The sequence below is a fragment of the Taurulus bubalis genome (genome assembly GCF_910589615.1).
Source record: "Taurulus bubalis genome assembly, chromosome: 5".
Taxonomy (NCBI): Eukaryota; Metazoa; Chordata; class Actinopteri; order Perciformes; family Cottidae; genus Taurulus; species Taurulus bubalis.
This window is the reverse complement of record NC_136593.1, coordinates 15,035,721-15,060,451: the sequence shown is the minus strand read 5'-3', so window position 1 is coordinate 15,060,451 and position 24,731 is coordinate 15,035,721. Positions and strand designations below refer to the sequence as shown.

The window sequence follows — 24,731 nt, the reverse complement described above, 5'->3', positions numbered from 1 at the left end:
AAGAGGAAAAAAACGAAATATCCTTAGGAATAAAGGCGGGATTTGTTGTTTTTACTTTGTTTGCAGTAAGTCCTGCTCAAACAAGCACTAGACTGAATGTGATAAATGGGAAATATCCACAGAGGCCTCTAGCAGCTGGTGAATGGCATCTGTATGCATCAGTGGCTCTGAAGTGAGACAGACTGCAGCATGTACTGCAGAGGCGCAGGGATAATTCAACCAGCAAGTGAACCACTGTGATGCAACACACTGTAAGAGATGTGGAGGGTTGAATTGTAACAATCCTGATAGAAACCTGTTAGTATTCATTCTTAAATTATTCCCTCCTAGCAGGCAAGAAGGAGCAATGTAGCACCTGCTGTAGTTTAAAATGTATTACAGTCATCACATACATACATGAAATTTGTCCTCTGCATTTATCCCATCCTTAGCATTTAGGAATCGGGGAAGCTACTACAAAGCGCCGAGGGAGCAATTTAGGGTTCAATGTCTCCCTCAAGGACATGCAGATAGTAGGAGCCGGGGATTGAACCACCAACTATGTGCCTAAATGAAAAGCCCACTCGATCCACTGAGTTACAACCATTCACACAGAATGACATACATCATCAAAACATGTAAGCATCATAACATATTGACCATACCTTCATAATTACAATATATCATTAATATGAAACATTCCCACTGTTTTGTTTGTCATTTATATGCTAAACAAGACCTTGATCAAATTTGTGTCGACAGCTGTATACTTTCTGTCCTTGATCACCTTGTCATGTATAACAGTCAATCACCCAAAGCTCTTTCATGTGCATGAGTCATGTGTTACATGACATTTTTGATGCATTATTTATTGCCTCCTAATATATCTGCCAGCAAGCAGCAGCAAAGCCATCCATTCATAGTTTCAAATATAAAAAAAGCTACCTGAGGGTACTTTTCTTAAAAAGGTCGAAGTGTTTCTCCATTTTCAGCTCTGGCACAGTTTCTGACAAACATTGGCCTCACTTGCATTCACACAAGTATACAAACACACAGATGCACATGTACAAACACACGCAAACAGAGAAACATCCGAATGGAGCCTATTAAGCAGATTGCAGCTCACCTACAGGAAGGCCTGCAAGGTAAAAACGGGGTTCTGATGTTCGGATAAGCTTCATAGCAACACCAAGGCATAACAAGGCGGGCCAAAGTTCAGCAAATGAAAGCTTCGAGCACATTGCTTGGTATTTTTTTTCTTCTTCTAACTCTGACATTGTGTGACTAGTGATAAGAGAGTAGCAGTAAACAAAGAGGTAAGGATGATAGTTTCACTGACCTTCTTGAACAGGCGGATAATGTCTTCGCTGATCTGGGCCAAGCGGACGATGACATTGTTGGTGTAAATGTCACTGAGGGTGGCATGGTCACGGCTCTCTCGCCTTGTTTGGTTCAGCACCAGGTACCAGCTGTTTACGGAGGACAGCAGGTGCTGGTCTTTCCTGAAAAAACAAGGAAAATACAGCGCTGTTAGAATGTTACAGTATGAACAGGTAGTGATGTATCTTAATGGTAATTTGCTTAACATTTTCAGTTTCATGACGCATAATAGCAAAACAAGCTCATTTAAACAGGACTAAGAGTCAACAGCCACCCTAACAACTCTGTGAGGCTATACGTATGCACAGCAGTGCTTTGAGCTAAAAGCTAACATCAGTGGGCTAACATGCTCACATTGACAATGCTAGGATGCTGATGTGTGTAATGTTAACTTAGTACAGTGTGTTAGGCATCAACCGTTGTAGATGTAAAATGTTGGTTGCATAATGAGTCATGAGCCCTGATTGCTGCATAATCAGTTTAAACTGTCTCCGCCTCGGGTGATCTCAAATAGAAAGAGCAGGCACATAGACATAGAAGCACACACGCACACAATCTCTTCAAACCCTTGTCTGGATCCTATCTGAGTATTAATCAATCAATCAACCCCGAGGAGGAGGAGACGAAGAGAGAGAGGGGGAAATGAGCGAAAAGGAGGGACAGTGCCAGAGAAGGGTGGGGGATAGGGTTTCACTAGACGAGAAAATGAGATGAGCAGCACCAACATCAAAGAGCCCTCCTTCAGAGAGCTTCCATAATGCTAATCACATCTAATGAAGTTGATATCTAGCTACTCCAGAGTGCTTTCCCCATTATTCCTTTACTTAACTCTGCCCTGAACACACTTACATGAGGGCACAAACACCAGCACATTGTTCTCATGACATCAGCGAGGGGCGGAAAACAGGATGGCATGTGTAGAATACATAATCTATCTGTTTATTCCAGGGCCCGCTTCTTCAATGTTACATTGAGAATGGTGTCCTGAGATGCACTTTATCATAGAGATAGTCAATTAATTTGCTTTCGCAAAAACATAATGGTAATTTGAAAGAGCCAAGATAATCCAGCCATAAATTCACGCCACATTTTTGGTCTTGCAATCGAGATTTAATAATACAATTATAAATGTAACATTAATTTTCTGTTTTACTAACAACACTGATGTAGAGCACGTTCTCCTTCGCTCCTATGGGGTGGCCTATTTCTACCGTCTCAGTCACCATCCCTCATTTTGTACCAGTTCTGCTTGACTAACCTATCTGCCTGCACGGGATGCAGCTCTTCGGTGTATAATTGTGGTTTGTGGTTGAAAGGTTTACGGATAAGCACCTTGACTCTGCTAATCCCTAAAAGTGGCCAGAGATGCTTCATGACATCCCTAAGCACAACTAGGCCCATTTTAGTCCTTTTTTTTATCCTCCTTAGCTTTCCATCATAACACTGTTCAGGTAAATCCTTGGCCCTCTGATGGTTAAAAGTGCCTGTAGTCCTCAATGGAATAGTGGTGCTAAATCTGCTTCTTAAAGGTCGGAGGCGGCTGAGAAGCCGGATCTTGGTCTGGCCGCAGAGGGCTAGTGGCTGCCAGAGGCCGTGCTGGAATCTGAGCTGAAGGAGCTTAGGTGAACCTGCATGATTTCATCTGATTTTGCGGGGAATCGGACCCAACGGCATCAAATACACGCATTAAGAAAAACTATATGAAAATAGCCAATCTTCTCGCTGATCAGTATTAATTTTAAACAGTTTCCTAACCAGTTAAAAGTTCATCACAATAACTTTAAGTCACTCCTTTTAGATATGATATGTCTCTGGAGGACTTCAGTTAGCCATGCCAGGAGCTAAATAAATCACAATTACAATGCTAACATGTTGATGTTTGGCAGGTATTATGTTTGTCATGCTCCCCATCTTAGTTTAACATTTTAGCATGCTAACATTTCTTGATTAGCAGTAAACAGTTATAGCTGAGAATAATGGCAATGTTATTAGTTTGAATAATTAGTCATTATTAATTAAGCCTAAGGTCTAAAAGTGGCAAGGTATATATTCTTAATGCTTAGGATTAAAGCCTTGATAAATGAAACCGAAAAAGGACACATGATCTCTTTTTCCCAGTTGCTGTCCTCATTACACAGAAATTAGGAGCAGAAGGTTGATAATTAGGCCTGTGTACCAGCAGCATCTCTGGAAGTATTTTAACACAGCAATAAATGTAGCTACTCAACTTGTTTTATGGGAAAGAGACACTACCTTTTCTATACCGGCTCTGAGATAGAGGCTTATCCATCACAAAGGATTGACTTCAGCATGCAGTAAAACTCATTCATGTCTACTCTGTACCTTCTTCTCCTGGCTGATTTCTCCGAAAAGGCTGAGTATTGGTTAAGAGCCCGCACGCGGGTCAATTAATCTAGAAGCCTTCAGATGCTTTTAGATGGCTCCATGCCCTCGGCATTTATACACAGGATATCATTAACATGCAGAAGGCAAACAATGAGCTCCCCGAGTCTCCAGAGAAGGAAGAGGAGGAGAGACGAGTGCATCTTTCTGGCATCCTATTACATCTGTCTCATACTGCAAAGCACTGCTTAGCTGTCTCCATGGTTTTTACAAGTTATGCACTGCTTCGCTGTCTCTGTGAGGCAGACACATACATGCAGTGCAATCTGTGAATGCACGGAGGAGTGTGAAGAAGATCTGATGCAGAGACCGTTTAAAATTTAGAAACAAAGAAAGAGTGTATGGTTGGAGAATATTGCAATAATCCTTTGATTCAAGGATAAACTGATGGCAAGCTGTCTCCATAATGTGCATACCCTGAACAAGTAAGCATTATATAGAATAGTGCATATGCTTTAGTCATGGCCGCACTGGATGCCACCATCTAATCACCCAGGGCCAATGATGTGTTTGAGCCAGGATTTCCAGAAGGAAGTGTGTATTTATCAAACCAGGACCCGGCTCTATGAAGGCCTTTAATCCCCTCCACATTGCCTGCCTGCTGCTTATCAATGAAACAGCCAAAGAAAAGGAAAAGGAGCCAAACACAGTTTCAAAAGACAAGGGGAGCGTGGGCACATGCAGCCAGCTTTGCCATTCAAATTCATTTTGCCCCTGTTTTCAAGCAGGGCTTCAATATGCTACAGTGTTGATCTGCACATCATTTAGCAACTTTTTTTTCTTCTTTTTTTCATGAGCAGACCCACTGCCAACATATAATAATGCACAGCTGCACGGGGGCCAGAGCAGAGGGCAGCCCACTGAATAGTCAATGAAGGTTTTGACAAGATCTGAAAAACAAACTGCAAACCAGCTAATCTATTGATGTTGGACATGCTGCCTTCCACCAGCTGGACTTGTCAACCTGACACAATCAGGGAATGGACTGCTGTGTTCAAACAAACCCAGCCAAAAGAGAAATAGTTTAACCGTTTACCCTTTGCACCTTGAAGCTCCTGAGAGCAGCCATGGTTACTAAATGTACAGTTGTAGTTTGGTGCACATGATACTATGCAGCAGACATCCTTTGTCATAATAATATCATAACTAAATTGCATTGCATCACATTTCTATTAAGATTGTGTATTGTTGCTACAGGCAGCCTCACACTGCTCTTAAAAGAAACACGCCGGAATATCCATTGATACATTTTCAAAGCTGTGTCATTCTGACCATGAAATGACCAGAGCCAGCACATGGAAATGAGCAAAAGCAGCTTTAAAACTGAAATAATTCACATAAACTGTACGAAGATCTTGCACTGCAAAGATACCAAACAATGTTCTCCCCCAGTTCATCCCAAACCGTTTGCTTGGATACACACACACACACACACACACACACACACACACACACACACACACACACACACACACACACACACACACACACACACACACACGCAGACCAATTTAGACATTAGCACAAGCCCTTTCTTATCTCTCCCAGACAGGTTATTCTCCATATCAATATTGCATGAGTTGCCTTTTTAATGGTGCTAAGTTATGTTCTGAATATGCCCGTATGACAGACAGATGATACCAATCTACTCTATTTTGATGTGTTACATTATTAATCCGATCCCCTATATACCTTGAAATGTCTGCTCCATAATTATAATCGAGTTAGCTGTTGTCAATCAGGAACTGTGAACCAGTAAGATAAAGGTAGTGGTGCGCTATCTGGCACAGCAACTGCAGTGTGGAGCATCTCCTTAAACCTTCAGTGTTTCTTTTCACTGAGACAAATGAGGTAAAGGGGAAAAGCAAAATGATCTTTGCTGTGGTGCAGCTGTAGCTGCAGTAGCTGTAAATCACTGTGGCATTCAGCTTGCTAATGAATCTGCACTGGGAGAGTTCAGCCAGCAGTCTGTCGGCTGTGATCCAACACATATGGAAGTCTGTACTGGTCAAGATGACTCTATTGTGTTGCTCTGTTTTGGATGTCCCTTAAAATGATAACGCTTTAATAGGCACAAGACTCTAGACTGCTCCTGAAGTGCTCCTCTGCAGTGACCTTGACTGTTACACGAAAATGATCTAGTTCAGATTTGCTACATGGGATGAAATACAGAGTTAGTGATAACTCAGACAAAACCAAAAGCAACTATCTAAAATATTTTTTAATGTTTTTGCTGGTGTGTCCTGCATGGTTGGGCTTAATGCCAACTATGTGTTTTTATTAGACAAACAAGTGTTTTTCTTGCCTAGGCCCATTGGGTGTTTTGGTGGCTCGCCATGAACTTAACTGCACTAAAGCGTGAGGCCTGCTACAGAACAGGGCATGTCACCAGGATGTGCTGTTACCCATCTGTTCAGACCTGGAGTTATTGGCACAAGGTGCAATCATGTATATGCTTAAAAAACTCACTTTGGACGAATAGTGGCCAGTTGACATTTCATGTAGCCTGTATACACTTGGAAAACACACAAGTGTGCATTCAAATACATAAGAGAGTGTGTGTGTGTGGTATGAATGACACGTAACCCAAACTTTCAGTATGACCGAGTATTACGAGACATGTCAAACAAGTGTAGTAGCCACCCACCCACAATTCCTGTGTGGTCTGTAACTGCTTCAGTTCGGCTCTTTAGCTCACATTGTTGACGTACTGTTTCATATTTTTAAACATTATGCATTTTATTATTATTTCATATAATTTCATTATGCTAAATTAAGTATCAATATACAGGGGTTTGCATAAAAAGACAATCATTAAGTGTGGTCCATTTAGGTCACTATACTGTGGATGTGAGTGTAAAGTGTAATATTATTAGAACATGTGTCTGAGGATTAGTTTTTTTTTCTTCTCACACCTGTTCCTCGCTGTGTGGATAAGATCGACTGTACAGTCCAAAGGTTAAGCCACTGAGCCTCATCAGCAGCACAGCTCTGTCTTATATCATCCAAGTCTTGGACGCCACAGTGAAGCAAACCTCTTCTAACACATCGGGACTCAAATTATGCAGTAAAATCCACACACACACACACACACACACACACACACACACACACACACACACACACACACACACACACACACACACACACACACACACACACACACACACACACTGCTCTCATACATACAGTTGGTGTACATCCTATCCACACACCTTTTACAAATTAACAGTGAAATGTGAGGCACATATCTCCAAACTTCAAACCAGGTTTATTTTTATGAACCTGTAACCCACTTGGTTGGCATTTATAAATGTAATTTAATAATCTTCATAACACAACTCACTTCTCTTCAAATGAAGAATATTTAATACTGTGAATTGGCTTCTCGTGGATGGATGTCAACATTTCAGAAAGGCGGGATGCGCAAGTATATCTGTTTTTGTGGGTCACATGATCGATACCCAGGTCTTGCATGCACACACAGCTTGAATTAAAACCAATTAAATGTATTAATTGTGTATTATTGTTTGTTTTTGTTTGAGCAGGCTAGTAATAACATTGTCATGCAGCAGGTCAGTGAGAATTTGAGAGTCAGCCAGACCTCTTAATAGTAGACCTTTCAAGATTCAAAATATGAAAATGTTAGGAATGCAATCTTGCTTTTTCCATTTGCAAGAATCCGAGCTGGAGTTGGACTATATATATGTTGGGGTAGATTCATGTCGGTGATCTGCCGCCAGATCACAGCTGGGTTGGTTTGCAGTCTGAATCAAACTTGCCTGTTCGCCAGAGGTGCTTGATTTTAGGAGTGGCAGAGTTTAATTTCATGCCCTGCGTGAGTCATGTACATGTTAGTGTGTTAGTGGTTTCTGTGCAGACAATCCCGTTTTTTTTTCAGTGTTTCCCGAGTTGCAAATCTAAATCGGTCGAGGCTACGAGTGGATTATTGTTACCTTGACTCCGAAGATCCATTTATGCTTTTTGCTTTTGAACTTCACCATTGGCTTTACATTTCTCTCAACAGACTTAGACTTTCTTTCATTAAAATAGTACATGTTAAATAATCAAATCCAGTAAAAGTAATTGGAAATGATTTACTGTATAATATAACTCTACATAATTCTACAAAATAATTTTGCATAATTTAGTACAGCAAACTGTTGGTACTTTGAGCACTCTTAAACACATTTTAGTCCCTGACAATTAATGAATCATTGTTAGCCCTTAACATTACAGTATTGCAGTGATACCTACAAATAAAAAGATCCATCGCTAAGAGTCAGCAAACACATACAGTGCCAATAACAGTTTTCACTGATAAGTTTCTTGTTTGGATAAATTTCATCTACATTTAATAGCCACCTCCACAGGTTTCTGATACAGAGTTTTCTATATTTGTACATCATCGATGCAATTTAAAACATAATGAAGCACAAAGCTTCACTCAAAGCTTTCTCCTATAAAGTTAAGTGCAAGATTACAATACTGAGTGCATTGGATTTGTTCCGTGCAGCCTTTAACAGTCTTTAACTTCTTTAATGAACTGCATCCTCATCCGCGTGGCCGCGCCAGCCGACCTTTGAAGACGTCATAGAGATCTTGACTGTAATAATAGATATTATTTTACAGTATATAATGATGTTGGAGAGTTTTGTTGTGTAGTTCTAACAAGGCACTGTGATTAGCAGCAGGGCTGGGCCTCACAGTCAGGATATAAATAGTGAGTGTTTAGAGGAGGATAAAGTCACTTGGCATACACATCCCTGTGGTCTGCTAAACAATGAAAGGAAAAGGGGACAGAAGCTTTACAAAAATAAATTTAAACCGAACAAAAAACTGTTTAGTTAAAGTAAACTATATTTAGGAAAATTAATATGAAAAGGATGCTGCTTTCAAGCTACAACACGCAAATGAAGACCTCATTTCCACAGAGGATGAGGTACACATTTCCCCCTCATTTTCACAAAATCCAATTTTATCTTATTATAGATTTACTCACTCAAATATATATATATATCTAAACAATGTCTTCTTACTGCCCAGTAGTTGAAATACAGATACGATTAAAATGTTGATATACTGCTGAGTTGCCTTTAGTTATTAATGTGTCAATGGCAATAAGCTTAATGAGCATTGGTGAGTCATTTGTGAGCTTTATTTTTGCCTTTGGTTGCCCAGGACTGAGAAAATAGTGCAAACTCGATCAACTTGATCTATATTTTTACACTTTGTTTTTTCCAAAAATGTTTAGTTATTTTGTATAGCCCACAAATGACAAATTGGCCTCAGGGGGCTTGAAGTAAAAATGTGCAATAATTTAACTTCAAACAAATAGCAAATAAATGGCAGTAAAGGGTCGCAGTCTTTTAGTGAAGGTGCACAAAGGAAAAATTGAAAATCAGGTCAGCGTTTCAAATGTTTCATTAGATGTTTTTGGAAAGCAAATAAAGATATATAACCAAACCAATGATCTTTCACACAATCTCTGTAGAGGTATCCGTTTAATCAGCAAATGAGGCCACTAGGGAAACTCACTTGAACTGTTGATGTTCCCTGGAGCTGCGGATCTTGGAGGAGAACCTCTCAGCCAATTTCTCTAAGCTGCGTGAATATTCCAGTTCAATCTCTGCTTTGCGGCGGAAGAACTCCTGAAGGTCCTGCAGCAGCTGGATACGAGACTCGGACTGTTGCTCCAAGCATTTGAACTGTTCCACCAGCTGGTTACGGATCTCTGTCCATCAAAATAGAAAACACAAAAGGTGTAAGTCAACTGTTGATGCTGCTGTTACAACATGCTTTGCTCATAAACAACCTGGCAAGCATATTATGAAGAGTATTATCATTATTTGCCCTTGAAGAAAAAATTTCTCAGGTATTTGTCTTCCACGTACTCATTTACTGGATGAACCAAATGAGGTAAAGTGGAAAAGCAAAATGATCCTTGGTCGGGTTGCTGCGGATTGACAATGATGTTGATTGACAAATATGACAAATAAAAGGACAAATATGTTTAGATTGATCCATCAGCCACCAACAGAATATTATTTATTTTTTTTAAATACTCAAGGAACACTTGTGAACACTGTGAAGCAGGATTTCCTCAACATCTGTTCGGGCAACACAATGCTGTGGAATGACTTTTGTATGCTAATCTTGAGAAAATGCTGCCTAGTGATTGACTGACAGTAATAATCAATTGCAATAACTATAATATAATAATAACTAATAGCTATTTGTGCTACAAATATTTTAAATACTTCAGGAAAATTAAAAACCTTCACACAAGCCATGCAGGGTCACTAAATGAATCATCAATAATCTTATAGTATATCACATTTTTGGTGAACACAATTAATAATCATCAAATACTTTTATTTAAAGCTATTTCATTGCACTCCCTGAGACCAGCAGCAACATCAAGCATCTACTGTATACTGAGAGTGGGAATGAGCAGTGAGGCTCTTTGCCAAGCTGTAACTCGACTCATGTTGTATGATAGGGATCTACACTGTGGACCTACTGTGACATAAAACTGATTCAATGAGAAGCTAATGCACTCTCCCACTTGGAGCAAGTACAGGAGTAACGTTTCTCCTTGAGAGGAACCTGATGCTGCCAGGCAGACTACAGATCCTTCATGCCAGTGGGAACCCATAAGAGGAACCTGATTCCGCTTTGTAGTGCTGTCATCAGCAACAATAATGCCCCTGCTCGGGAACAGAGAAAGGCCTATTTAGCAGAATAGAAACACAACCTGATGGAAGAAGCTGTTGCAAACAGGATGAGTGGTGTCACTTCTCAAGAGGGAAAGCTCCTGGACTAATGAGCATCTTTTATTTTGAAACCAAAATGCTGTTTGATCATCTCACATAAAATATGTTTTATTGTCACATACAAACACTATTTGCCTCAGTGCAGCTCCTGAGTCAAGTCTCGCAGTAGAATTAAATGACAAGAATTCAAGATTACAGCACATCCAGCAGTGGTATCATCATCATCACCTTGTATGCTTTCCGTGTTTTCTTGAGTGTTATCTTTAGCAATTCATCAAACAAACAGTGTGATGGAAAAATAAGTGAGCTTATCACATGATGCTTTGAACAGAATGTATTTGACCAATGGATTAAGTGTTTCCATCCACTCAAAAGGACTTCTTGTATTTATCTGTTTGCTTCTGTCATTAAAAGGCCTGCGTGGTAAAGCACTTGAAATCAGAAATGGAAAAAAGTAACTTCCTAAATGTAAGTCACTGCATGTTGTAAAATCCTTAAGTTACAACATGAGTCATTGCAAGTAATAAACCTAGAAAATAAGGACGAAGGATGGATTTTATGCATATCTGAGCTATGGCAGATGAACTGCTGACTGAATGGTGAAACCACTGCAGTGACACAGACTGTTTCCATGCTGTTGAGGGTGTAATTTGGTCAGCCAAGCCCTCCTTGTGGATATATGCAGGCTTCCACTGCATAAGGGAAGCTTGCCATTTGAACTGAAACAGTGATGTTGTGGGGGCGAGACTTCTCTCTCCCTGTGATGTCGTGCCGCCTGGCTTTAGCCTCGAGCGGCATGCTTCACTCTGTGGTTAACCATTGTCCCAGCCCTCTCCTTCATCCAGGGGCCTCCCAGCGCTGACGGCTTAGAACGCCGTTTTTAGTGGGAGCCCTGAACCAGAGCTCAGGGAGAGATACCACTTAACTGCTTCAGTCCTGATGGGGATGACTGGCTGTCCCAGACGTGCACTTATGTTCCCTGTATGCAGTGTTTTTAGTTTTTTTGTTCTGTTATTTTTCTTTAAAAGAGAAAAACAGTGCCAAAGCAGCCGAGCTGAGAGAAATGCCCCAGGAAAATGTGACACCGATGTGCATGAGTGACAGGGAGGACTTTTGAAAACAGTCTTTCACAAAAAGGGAACTCTGAGCCAGCAGCTGCAGCTCTACATTTGACAGATGAGTTTGGAAAAATAGGTCACGCACACCAGTACTGTGCCTTTCCTCTCAGAAACCATGAGCAATTGGATAACTATTCCCTAAGTATTCCCAGCTCTTTGAGTGGCTTCACTGGCTGTGTGGTTTATATAAAGTGAGGGACCCCTCTGTGGTTCTTTTCAATCTGTGAGGAGAATGTAAATGTAGACCTGAAGCTAAAGTGAAAATGATTGTTCCTCTATTTCAAACACCACCAACATAAGTACTGTGCACTATTATTACACTCCTTGAATAACATACATCCTTCTGATGTCCATATTTGTTTCTGCTCGGATTTGCTACCATGAAGTGAAGAAATAAAAAGACCAGCGTTTACGGCGTACATAAAACACACATTGAGTCATTTGACACACAACACATGCCTTCATTGCTTTCCAGAATGATAACTGGTTCAAACACATCAATTGCTTTTAAAGCTGTTAAAAAGATGTATGCATGACATTAGAGACATCTCATTTTCTATATGATCTATGGATACCCCCAGTATACATGTCTCATGAACTACAGCCACACTTCCATTCCTCTCTGACATGTATAACAAGGCTTTAAACCCACACATTTCTATGTGAAGATGCTAAACATGGATGCCCCACTTTCAGCTTGATTTATACTCCTGCGGCTGTGCGTCTATGTGTTATGTGCAGGCACCTCTCGCACACGCCAGGCATACATAGTACTGCAGTGGATTCCGCTTTGCATGTTATATATTAGTTTTTCAAATCTTTTGTCAGGTGGTCTCGGATTTATGTGATAAAAGTGATTAAATAGTTCCATTTAAGTTTGGCCCAACACAACTCCATGGCTGGAAACAAATATGGAAGAGTCCGATGGTGAGTAGGAGCTCCTGTGCTTCGATTTCATAAAGGTGTTGTTGTTGTAACAGGATGTGATGGTCCTTGTCCAGAAAATCCATTTTCCAGCTCTGAAGTCCAATCAAACATCTGCAGTGCAGGTGCATAGTAACTAATTATTTAGGAGGTGCCTGTTGCATCTATGCAGCTCTCTGTGTGGAAAACCATCTCTTCAGCTCTGTGCAAGCTTTTCCAAATCATTATAAATTCGGCATTAGCTTCTCTGTTTTTTGGGGTTTAAAAACAAACTTTTTAGACAGTTGCAGATATTTTTCTTATTAAAATGAAATATGCAAACATTACTGAGCCGACTGAAAGAGGGACTTTTAGGGACTAGTTTAACTATTGAACTATTAGCATGCTCATTGCTCAAGAGCAGAGGAAGGTGACAGTACAATACAGTGAGGTTCCCTTAGATCCCCTTTTTGCTACCAGTTCAGTTTATGAAAAATTGCCTTTCATAATAAGTGTAATAATAGTGGAGAAAGTATTATTGCACTTCTCCGATCTACTGAAATCAAAATACATTTTTTCTTTTGAACTGGAGTGGTCAGTGTGTGTGTGTGTGTGTGTGTGTGTGTGTGTGTGTGTGTGTGTGTGTGTGTGTGTGTGTGCGTGTGTGTGTGTATGTGTGCGTGTGTGTGTGTGTGTGTGTGTGTGTGTGTGTGTGTGTGTGTGTATGTGCATATGCATGCATTGTGCATTAGCTTGAGATCTCCAGTAAGTCTGATTAGCTGTCTGAGGTCAGTAGTCATGTTGTAATGTTCTGCAACCTGGTCCATAGCTGCCGCTCTGTAAATTACTACGTTCATTATGACATATTCTGTAAATGACATATTATGAGAGCAGACAGTATATATCATCATAAAGATTGCGTCCCCTTCGTTCATCTCCCCTTCACCGTTTAAGGACAGGAATTGAAAACACAGTGGACACACAGGAAACCCTCGGAAAACAATAGTGGGATGTTGAAGATTCTTGACATTTGACCCTAACAGACAAAACCCTGCACAGTATGGTGATGTTTCTAGCAACAATTGAATGAACTGAACTGTCTACTGGAGTTGCACTCCTCCCAAAAATGTTTGTTAAACTCAACACTCACCTTCACAGAACAGAAAACAAAAGCTACCACACTTGCTTCATTATCAGTTTCTCTGATGTCTATCTGTATTTTCCAAACACTCATATTTGTGCCATGTAAAACACATCTTAATATTACACCTTGCATGAAAATTGAAAAGGAAGCTCTCATTGGTAGCATCGCACAGAGCAGAAAAACAAATGCTACCAATGAGAGCTTCCTTCTCAATTATCATGCAAGGTGTTATATAAAGATATGTTTTACATGGCAAAAATATGAGCGTTTGGAAAATACAGATAGACATCAGAGATAATGAAGCAAGTGTGGTTTGAGAAGTGCAAAAACTTGTCAACAACTTCCCCTACGAATGTAAAACTGATCCACACTAGAAAGGACACTTGAAATTTCCTCAGCACTGAGAGGGTATCACTGGCTCTGATGTATTATGGAGACATGTATGGGCTGAGAACAAGACATTACTTATTAGCTCGTAAAAATTAACCTGCACCTCCTCCTGAACTCAATTCAGGACACCGGTGCAGCATTTTAATGCAAGTCTGCTGTTTGAGAGGGCCACGTGATGTCTTAACGCAATGAAGTAGTGATACGATTTGAGTAACTGAGGGGGATTTTCTGCAGAGTATTCTGAGGGCAGCCGTGCTGTACAGAGCAGCAGGCTGCCAGAAAAGGAACAGGAGGGATGGATCATTACATTGTAGAGCAATAAGGCTAAAATATTATCTTTCTTCCATATTGATGGGTTTGACAGTAGATACGTCTTTTCTACAGATAATTACAGGCATGTAAGTGTTTCACTGAATCTATGAGAAGTTTTCCTCTTCATGTTTTTGGATAATAGTGCAATGACTGTGGAGGCAAGAACTGCATGTCTCTGTGTAATGGGGATAAATAATAAATCACAACCAGCCTCAGAAGGTATTAAACACTTTGAAAATTACATCTTTAGGCATTCACATCACCATGCAGTAAGACACACATACTGTGTGTAGACACACACACACCAGACAAAAGCCACTCTGAGCCAAATTTCACTAACTTAATCCCCAACTCAGCGCTGCAGTATCTGTGCTCAACACTGCAGAGCCAAAGTCACAAGAAAAGCAGACACAGAGACAAACGCAACCCTTATCCAGACCTTAATTCACTGTCTCTCTGCCCCTTGCACTGAGTCTTATAATACAAGTTCCAGTCGTTGAACTAATCCTCCACCTCTCTGTTCTTTTTTAAAAATCCCTAATGATTAATGCAATTTTGGATTCATAAGGGCATGCTCCTGATGTAAGTGCAGGTTCTTTTCTGCCTGTCTCTCGCCTGTTCCCTCATTAGTCCAGGCTGCTGCAGCACATGTACTTAAAGATAAGACAACAGGAGCTGAGACCAATCAATGGCTAAGCAGAGGTGAACCGACGGAGCGTCCCGCAGCAAGATGTCAGCTGTCAGTCTCTGGGTCGTCCCTCACTCCTAATCCCCCCACCTAATTATCTGATGGTTTATCAGATTTTCCACTGGATGTTCTGTCAAAGTAAGAATCAATCAAATGAGCTTGTTTCATGCAATAGTTCCACTAACTTCTAGCCTCTCATTGAAAATGAATGCCATTTAGGCAACTGGTTGGTGATAATACGCTACATGATAAACAGCTTATTTAAGTCTCTTAAACTGTAATAAACCTTAAACCACACTGCTTTGAATGAAAAAACAGTCAACTCCTGATGACAAGAAACATTTGTTTTGCTCTGCTTCACAATGCCAGGAGAGGAAAATCACCCCAGACCTCCTCTGTATCGGCTGTATCGTCATCACGTTATCAGTCTGACGCTTCAGAGTAGCCCAAGCATATAAAACTCCAAACGGAAACACGCCCTTTCAGCGTCTAGCTGCCCATCACTGCTGTATCCAGGATCCAGGACAGCAGGACCAGGCTGAGAGGTGTTTCCATGGCAACACAGGCGTGCACTGTCTCCAGGGAGTAGCTTATTGGAGGAGAGGTGGAGTCTAATGGATGTGGACGGGTGGCAGCATTGAGTGAGGATGCACGTAGGGATGTATGCACTGAGACGTGGGACACATTTGTAAAGCTGACAAGGTGTCCACTGATCAAAGCACTCAAACTAATTACACTATTTCCTGAGCGCCTTAAAATAAAATACTCCCAGCAGAGCATATTGTATTTAGAAATGCACTGAAAGTTTTAAATGCATACATAAAAAGAAGGGTGTGTGGGCTTCTGAACAGCCTAAGGAGCTCCTTATATTCTGTACATCCTGACATCATATACTGCAATTACAGTAAACTGTAAACTGCATGAGCTGCATACCATATACGATTGGCAGCTTTTCTTTGTCCCATGTGACAATAAACTGAATATCTTTTGGGTTTTGGACTGATGGTCAGACAAAACTAGCAATATAAAGATACAACCTTGGGCTTTGAGGAAATTAGTTGTAGCTCTGCAGTAAATAAATACTTAAAGCAGATCAAACAAAATGCCACAGTTTTGCGCTCCTAATAATAACAAGGCTGTGCCATATTTGCTTCTATTTCTACCACCAGTGGTGGGTGAGAGGGATTTATGAGCTGCAAATAGGTACACTCTTTAATTATCTAAAGTCTTTATCGGGACCTGCACTTCCTAATAAAGTTAATTTAGAAGGTCCCCAGCCTACACTAGAGGATCTTAACTCATTACTTCATCAAATAGTCACTTTTTCAAACTCTCGTTGGGGACTTATTTTTAGACCTGTTTGCCCTGTTTTCTCTGTTTCTAAGGTTACAGTTTCTGAACAGGAAGTTTGTTTATTAATTAATTTTTTTGTTTCAACTATTGCTTCATCTCACTATATTTGTTGGGTAATAAAGAATTTCCTGTTCTTTTCTATTTGCTAGGCAATAAGGGAGCAACTGAACTGCCAGTCAATGACCTCTGTCACATTGTGAGGCTTTTGAGACCATCAATAAAACTTGTTTAATGATAAAATAATAACTGTATTAAATTGTGGCATTTAGAAGAAAAAAACTACAAACATATAGTCGGAATCCATTAAAACCTTAAAAGCACTTCAACCTGAGCTTGTAAGGTGGAAAAAGAAAATACAGTTTGTATATAAAAAAATATCCATTCATTCAATAACTATTCGTTTTGAAAACTTACAAATGCAATGCATGATTGGTATGTCAGTCCATTCACTCTTGATGTGAATTCATTTTAAGTGTAGCAGCCCTGTAACTAGGTTTCAGTCCTCTAGCAAACAGCAGTGCATTACTGGACTTAACACAATCATGGTGTTGACATGGCGTTTTCATTCAGCAGACACAACAGAATAAAAGGAGATGTGAAATCATGCACTGACTGGCACCAAATAACCAAGAAACAATGAATGTGTTTTTCTGTTTAAATGACCCTTTGTCTACTTAATCAAGGACAGCACACAAACCAGAGCAAAAATACAGAGACTGTCTTAAATGATAATCTACGCCTGGCAGATCACCAGTTTCATGAAAAGCTTATTATCTCTCGAATCCTTATGAAACAGGCAGAACAAGCTCTCAATTAATCAAGTGGCAGCTGCATTCATGAGTTCATGAGTTTACAGAGACCAGAGTTGAGATAACTCTGATGGCGGACTGCATGATAATTAGGGATGGGTATCGTTTGGGTTTTTTCCGATACCGGTGCTAAACCGATACTTTTAAAACGAAACCGGTGCCTAAACGGTGCCTGAACCGACACTTTTTTATTGCCAAGGCCATTTTTTTTCTTCAAATTGAACAATATTATGAACTGTTTAAAGTATACTAGAGATATAAGTAAATAAGTACATACAAAACACTTGTCTTCAAACTACAGCTTCAAACCTTTTAACTTCAAACTATAAAAATATATATTTAAAAAAGAACAGACACAAGCATCAGGTGTTCTGATGGGACCGTGTGCAACAGAACTCAGAATCTGTTGGATTCTACAAACTGCTGCTTTACTGGACTACACGTCATCATTAATATCAACTGGAGAGATTTGTTCCAGAAAGCCGAGGACGGACGTTCAAAAGCTCGTGCTCGTGTCTCCAGCGATCTCTGCGTGCGCGCTGTGTGTGTGAGCGCTGGAAGCCCCGCCCCCTCGAGCCCCGCTCTGCGTGCAGGCAGACAGAAAACAGAGCAGCGAGTGTGCTCTGGTCCGCGCTATTTTAATAATCGTTTTTAATGTGCGGGCACCGCGCTACCTTTTTAGTATCTATATACCGTGCAACTTTACAGAGTAGTGTAAAAAAAAAAGTATTTAAATTGGCTCAGGCACCGGAAGGAAGCACCGAAGTCTGCGTTGCTTTTCGGTCCGGTAGGTACCAGACGTGTTGGAACCGGTGCACCGGTTCTCGGTACCCAACCCTAATGATGATATGTCTCAGTATGACATACATTTCTATTGTTGTTGTTGTTTTAATGGTAACAGCTCTGAAACACTTAATCTGAGTCTAAGATAGTGTATGCGGTAGACTTGCCTCTTATATCAACATGACAAATACACATTTTGTCAAACTTCTGCTTTCCTCTGAAGTTGTGTTAATACATTTTGAATGAAAACAAAACTACTGTGATTAGTTACAAAGAAATTTACAAGAAAAGTTCCACATGTGTAGAAACACAATTATTTACTTTCTTGCATTAAATAGGAGGAGTGATTCTACTCTTCAAATAAGATGTGATCTTCGGCTGACTTAGTTTACCATAAAGACTGGAAGAGATAAAAAGCTAGCAAGAAATAGTCTGGCACATAAACCCTGAAAAAAACAAAGAATTTACAATGTTTTATGTGGATTAAATCAAACATAAACCTCCGGTGCTGATAAAGGAAACCAAGCAAAAACTGCTTTCCTCAAATGGCCACTTGAGGCTGACTCCAAAAGCAAGTCAATCCCATAGACCGCCATGTATAAATTCCCAACTTTAAAGCAGAAATAACAGCCTGGTACAAAAAACTGTTGTTTTCAGGCTGTTTTCTTCTATATTCAGTCTTTATGCGAAGCACAGCTAGCTGGCTGCTGGAGGTAGCTTCATAGTTAGCTTACACACACAAGAGCTGTATCAATCTTCTACTCTTAACTCTTGATAAGAAAGTGAACCAGCATATTTTCTGAAATGTCAAACTTTTCTAAAAACTTCACTTCACTGATTACTCACAGAATGAAATCCCACAATCTTAACTCAGCAACGAAGCAATTTAAGGTGCCATTGGTTTGACTAGTCGCTGCCACAGCACACAAACAAACCAACCCTTAGAAACCCACAATGTATTGGACCAAAGAATAAACAAGCTGTCCCAATAAAGATTATTCTTTCTAAATAGCTAGTACATGTTTTTTTCTCTTTGCAAATGTTCTCTCAGTCAGCAGCAGGTTTGCCAAACAGGCTGCCAGTGAGTCAATGCGACCATTTCTCTCCCAACTCAGCCAGCTTCATGTGGCCCGGCAGGATGCTGATAGCTGAATGACCAAATCCCAGTAACAAGCTCTGGTCTTGATAAACATTACTAGCATCAATTGATCAACACATTTTTACTTTGATAAAAAACATTTTTCGCCTTCAGAAAAGCTGTCTGTAGCCTGCAGGAGCAACAACAAACACGCAGACACACATAGTGTCTCACATAGTTCTCATCAGCGTTTCACCAAACTGATTCACCTTTTCAGGTAATTATTAGGATCATTATATCCCACAAGACATACCGTAGCTTTATTTTCATATAAGGGGTGAAGAATGTGGATTCTGAACACAACCGTACATACTGCAAGCTAATGATTGACATGTACAGCTGCAAAGAACATACAATTATATAATTAATCATTTTAGATTTAAAAAAAGGTGTGTGTGCTCACATTTTACTGTAACTGCACAAAAGACACTTTAGTTTGCACTCTGCAGAAATTGGAAAAAATATATGGTAGAGCCTGTGACTTAAAGTCCTGTTAGAAATGTATGTTGATCAAATTATTTTCAGGATTTTATTTGGTCTGCTTGGGAGGAACCAGCAGAGACTGTATCACCTCAAGTGTGTTTGTGTATGTGTGTGGTTGGTAGGGCAGGACATTAAAGAGTAAGAACAATTCCCAAGAGCAGTTGCCTGTATTAATTTCCCTGATCAGACCCGTTGTTTGTAGCCTCAAGGAAAAATAAGTGAAAGCAAATGAAGTCTTAAATTCCATCAAATTAACACTGTGCCTCCTCTCAAACACAATATGTCTTTCTGTATGCCTGTCTGTGTGCGTGGGTGTATTGGTGTCAGTGCGGGTAATGACTGCCGTGGTCGTGTCGGAGTTAGACTAGAGGTTAGAAGTAGTTACATCTAAGAAAAGAATACCATCAAACTAAACCAACTCGTTAAAGCACTGATCACGCAGACTTTTATCTCCATAATACTGCAGTAAAAATACAAACACTAAGGTTCCCGTATGTAAGAAAATGAGAGTGGGATGAAACGGTGCTGTACTCCAAGTAAGGAACTCAGCCAACTGAACAGGCGACCTGCTGTCTCTCGAGCCAAAGTACAGTACAGCCAAAAGATGTAAACACAAGACCAGTTTAATAAAAACTGAACTGTGCAGATGACAATGGATGTCTTGACTTTTACTTTCATTTAAGTGTTCGGTTTGGTTTCAAAACTTCTTCCTGTGTTCATATATGGTATAATTACTGCTTCTCTCATCCTTGATCCGCTATCATCCTCTCTTTCTATGTCAAGCAAGCAAAGTAATCTATGCTCACTGGAATTGTAAAGCATCCAGTTTTAGATGATGAAGATTGATGGTTCAGTTCATCCTTGTCCTACGGCTGTGGAAGTTTATACTGCAGCCATATTTTAGCCTTAGAACCTGGAGCGTAAATGTCAAACAGCTGCTGATGGCTGAGCCCGGGAGCAACACTTCACAAACTGCCTATTAGACTGGCAAACAGGAGCCGGGGGTTGTGCTGTCCAGCAAACACACGGTGGTAAGCTCCAAAACAGAGTTCAAGCTCCTCAGTCAGCCTCTTTCTGTTCAGCATATGAACCCTGTCTATTGACATGCTAATGCAGGATCTGCCAGCTGAACAGCTTGAATAAAGTGAACACCATCTCCCAAGGTTCTTCAGAGACCTGGGCTTTGGGAGCTACCCTCAGGGTTGTCAAGAATTCATTAACTGTGGTTAAGATCTTAGACCAGAGTGGTTTGTTACAGTGCAACAGAGGAATTGCATTATATAGTATAACACGTATAGCCAGTATACTTAAGGAAACAATATTTTGCCATATAGCCAAAATACTGGCACTGCTGAAACCAAGTGATTTTTGTTTTTTTATTAGACCTCATACATAATAAAGAAACCCTGCGATGTTGCTCTGTCCCAATCAATGACACACTGATGATTTGTCCCCTTCTGCCATGTACACATTAACAATAAAGCAATAACTCAGAGGAAGACAGGTGCAATTTCGAATTTGAATTTCATTACGCTTCGCTCACTGCCTGCTTCGATTCATAACATTGCCATTGTTGTGAGGTTGTGGATGTCGGGAGCATAGCCCTCCATGTCTGTAGGCAATGCAACAAACCAGCTGTGAATGAGAAACAAGCAGCATTCTCCATAAATTAACATTTACTTCATACCCCCACAGTTCAAGGGCCCCGTCTAATGCAAAGAGGCAGCACACAGGGCCTGGCTCTGTGAAACTAGAGTCATTCTCCCATGGCTCAGTGAGATCTAAGATGAATAATTGATGTCTGAATTACCAAAAACATGGCCTGGAGTAAAATCAAGAGTAGCGGAATAAGATATTGGCAGAAACAAGACATGCAATTTTCTGAATGACGAGACAAAACTAAGGTTATAGAAGCACAGACAGTCTAGGTGGTAGCCCTGGCAGCTGAATCACAATAATCAACACAAAGATGAATGTGAAGCCTAAATGCAACGGCTCACACTCTTAGCATCCAAAGGTCTGGACTTGTACAATACTCTGGGGATGATCAACTGAAGCCCCGGAGGCGTAACATTAGGGAAACCACTAAAGAGTGAGAGTGCCAGTAATGGGTCCAGGGCCTTGAAACTGAACCCCAGCTCCACTTAGGGAACTGTCTGCTCATAACCAGTTTACTGTGCTTGTATGTACAGTATGCCTCCGTCATCTTTACACCACAAGGCAGAATAAACTGTCACTTTATGTATTGTGTGGTTGTTTATTTGGGTGTTCTTCAAATACTTGGAATATATTATTAATCATCTTCTTTCTTCACAAGGCCTAAATATGTTTTAATGATCAACAAAGTTCATCATAGGTTGACTCTGTAACCAATAAAGTCAAGTTGACCACATGTCTAACACAATGGTCGACAGCAAGCACTTTATACAGTCTAATCATTCACTAAGACTAATATATATTGCCAAACCATCAGTCTATAATTGACCCTCTGATTTGAGCTAATTAGGATTCTGAAATAGTAGTAAAATCATACCAGTGGTGAAGTTACCTTGGAGTGTGGAAAAGGATTGAAAAAAGGTTTCATTAAGCCAGATTGCTTGATCCATAATAATAATAATCCAGGCGAGTGATTAGGTTAAAGCTGAAGCCACCTTGATATCATAAGACTGAATGATGAATATGTATTGAATGCATTAAATCTATTCCAAAACATGTGATCAACATGTCTAACCACACCAGCCACAATATACCAAACACAGGCCACAAAATGTGAAAGAATGAGGTGCAATAATACAGCCAGTCCTCCATCCTGCACTGATTTCAGTAGGGGGATCATTTTACCCGGCAATGAAGCTGCACAACCACGGTCCTAACCACATTATGACAAATGATAATTCAGCACACGGACATCCCTCTGGCTGTTGATGAATTAATCTAAGAAAGCTGTGCAGACGAGGGAGAAAGAAATAGAGCCGGCGGATCGCTGCTCGCACTCTGATGCTCTGTCATTGGATTGACTGTCACGGTTTACCTGCCATGAAGGAAGGGGGGAGCCTGTCAGAGCTCTCTGTTAGAACACAATGTGTGTAAAATATATATAGGTGGATGGCCACAACCTATGGTGCAATAATCAAAAGAAAAGCACAAACACGGAGGAGGGTAAACGGGCGAGGGTAAACGGGCTCTTGCTCAGCGGTCAGACAATGCACACAGAGCGGACACAGACAGACTCACACCGCACCTTTCACTTGGGTCTCATAGTCCGCAATGATCTCCTTATCTTTCTTGAATTTCGTAGATGACATCGTTCCTCGGGCTGTTAGGATGATAGCCTGCAGGTCGAGGACTATCTTGAGTATTTATAGGTGATGATCCCGGACTTAAAACGGAGCAGCGTGTTCCTCCTTTTCCTTTCTAGTGGCCGCGCATTGAGGAGAACAAAAGCGTAAATGTGCTGTATTCCCGCAGTCCGCGCAGTTTTAACCACCTTATCAGTGCAGAAATAACACACAAGCAGCAGTCCAATGTTACATTCTTCTCTTTTTCTGCTCGGTTTTTCTCTCTTTCCTCCTCTTCCTCTCCTCCTCCTCCTCCTCCTCCTCCTGATGGTACCAGTCAACTCAGACGCTTCAGCCGGAAAAACTAAAAACACAAGCGAGCTCAAAACTGTAATAACAACATGATGAAGAGAGCGGAGCGTCGTTTGAAGATTTTCAAGCAGTCAGGTCCTTGTTGGCGCTTCTGTGTCCAAAAGATGATGAGACATGCGTAAGAGCAGCGAGGTAGGCGTGCAGCTTCGTACTCTTTTCGACAAATTGCGTTGCAGGGGAACAGGAATTTAAAAGATCGTCACGTGAGCCTCCTCATATTGTCAACCACACGCCTTTCCCCCCGCCCTCTCTCTCCCTCTCTCTCTCTCTCTCACACACACACACACACACACACACACACACACGCACGCACGCACGCGCGCGCACAAACAGAGAGAAAGCAGAGACTGACGTGAGAGGTATAATCATGAAGACACTAATGCTACTGTGGTAACCACAAATGTCGTCAAACTAATATCTTCCAAAGAGAGTGCGTGTCCTTTGCACCGCACCCTCCTTTGTTGCAAACAGGTGTATCGCCATGCCTTCGTTGTACCCATTGTTTACTCTACTTCTTCTTCTCTGAGGTGGAACAATTAAAGACGAATGTGACAGCAAGAATGCCAGTTACAGAAATATCTTTGAATGTGCACGCAGGAGATATAATCTCATCGTACAAACTGTTCCAAAAAGTAATTGTGAAATATGGCTGAGCAGAACCAAGAACACTTTATAATACATCATAATACTCTTAACATTACAAAACTTCCCAAATTTGGTTAAAATAGTTACATTTGTGTGTGTTTCAATGAATTACGTTCATTCATATTAATAATTTTCTGTCACATGCACTGAATGTGTTAACTGTTATGTTGTTAGTTCTGTACATCCATTGTACTTCTGTCCATCAGGGGAGAGAGATCCTTCTCTGTTGCTCTCCAGAAGGTTTCTTTCTGTTTTCTCCCTGTTAAAAGTTTTTTGGGGGGAGGTTTTCCTGAACTGATGTGAGGGTCAAAGGTCAGAGGATGTCGGATATGTGTGTGTGTACAGATTGTAAAGCCCTCGGAGGCAGAATTTGTAATTTGTGATTTTGGGCTGTACAAAATTAATTGAATTGAGTTGAATTTAATTCGTCTGTGCCTCTGCAATGGGAGTCATGCATTTCTTGTATGGATAAAAGAATATTTGAATTCATATCATGAAGAAAGATCTATTTTTCAAAGCCTTGAAGTGACAGGGACTGAGTGTGTTCCCTGACAGATACTGTCATCTGGGTTCTTCACTGCGTTTTTAACAGTCCATGGAACTCAGTTTGTTGTCTGTCACCTGAGCTTTTCTCAGTTCAGGAGGGAACACGCTGTTGACTCACAATGAGCTGACTCAAACCTGCAAACTGCCACACTAGAAGTCTTCTGCATGTCATTTCCATCTGCACCACATAGCTTCAATGCACATTTCAAGCTGACAGGTTGGAGAATTTTG

The 24,731-nt window shown here is 40.7% G+C and overlaps 1 protein-coding gene across 1 annotated transcript in view; it reads right to left on the bottom strand.

The window, feature by feature from the left end:
• The window catches only part of srgap3 (SLIT-ROBO Rho GTPase activating protein 3), a gene marked incomplete at both ends in the record, with an annotated part of 50,516 nt that extends 27,552 nt beyond the window's left edge, over positions 1-22,964 (bottom strand). Inside the window, 3 exons of the mRNA XM_079218078.1 lie at positions 1,319-1,481; positions 9,301-9,496; positions 22,901-22,964. Of these exons, the coding sequence (XP_079074204.1) occupies positions 1,319-1,481; positions 9,301-9,496; positions 22,901-22,964 (423 nt within the window). The remainder of the gene's footprint in view (positions 1-1,318; positions 1,482-9,300; positions 9,497-22,900) is intronic.
• Positions 22,965-24,731: the final 1,767 nt, after the last annotated feature.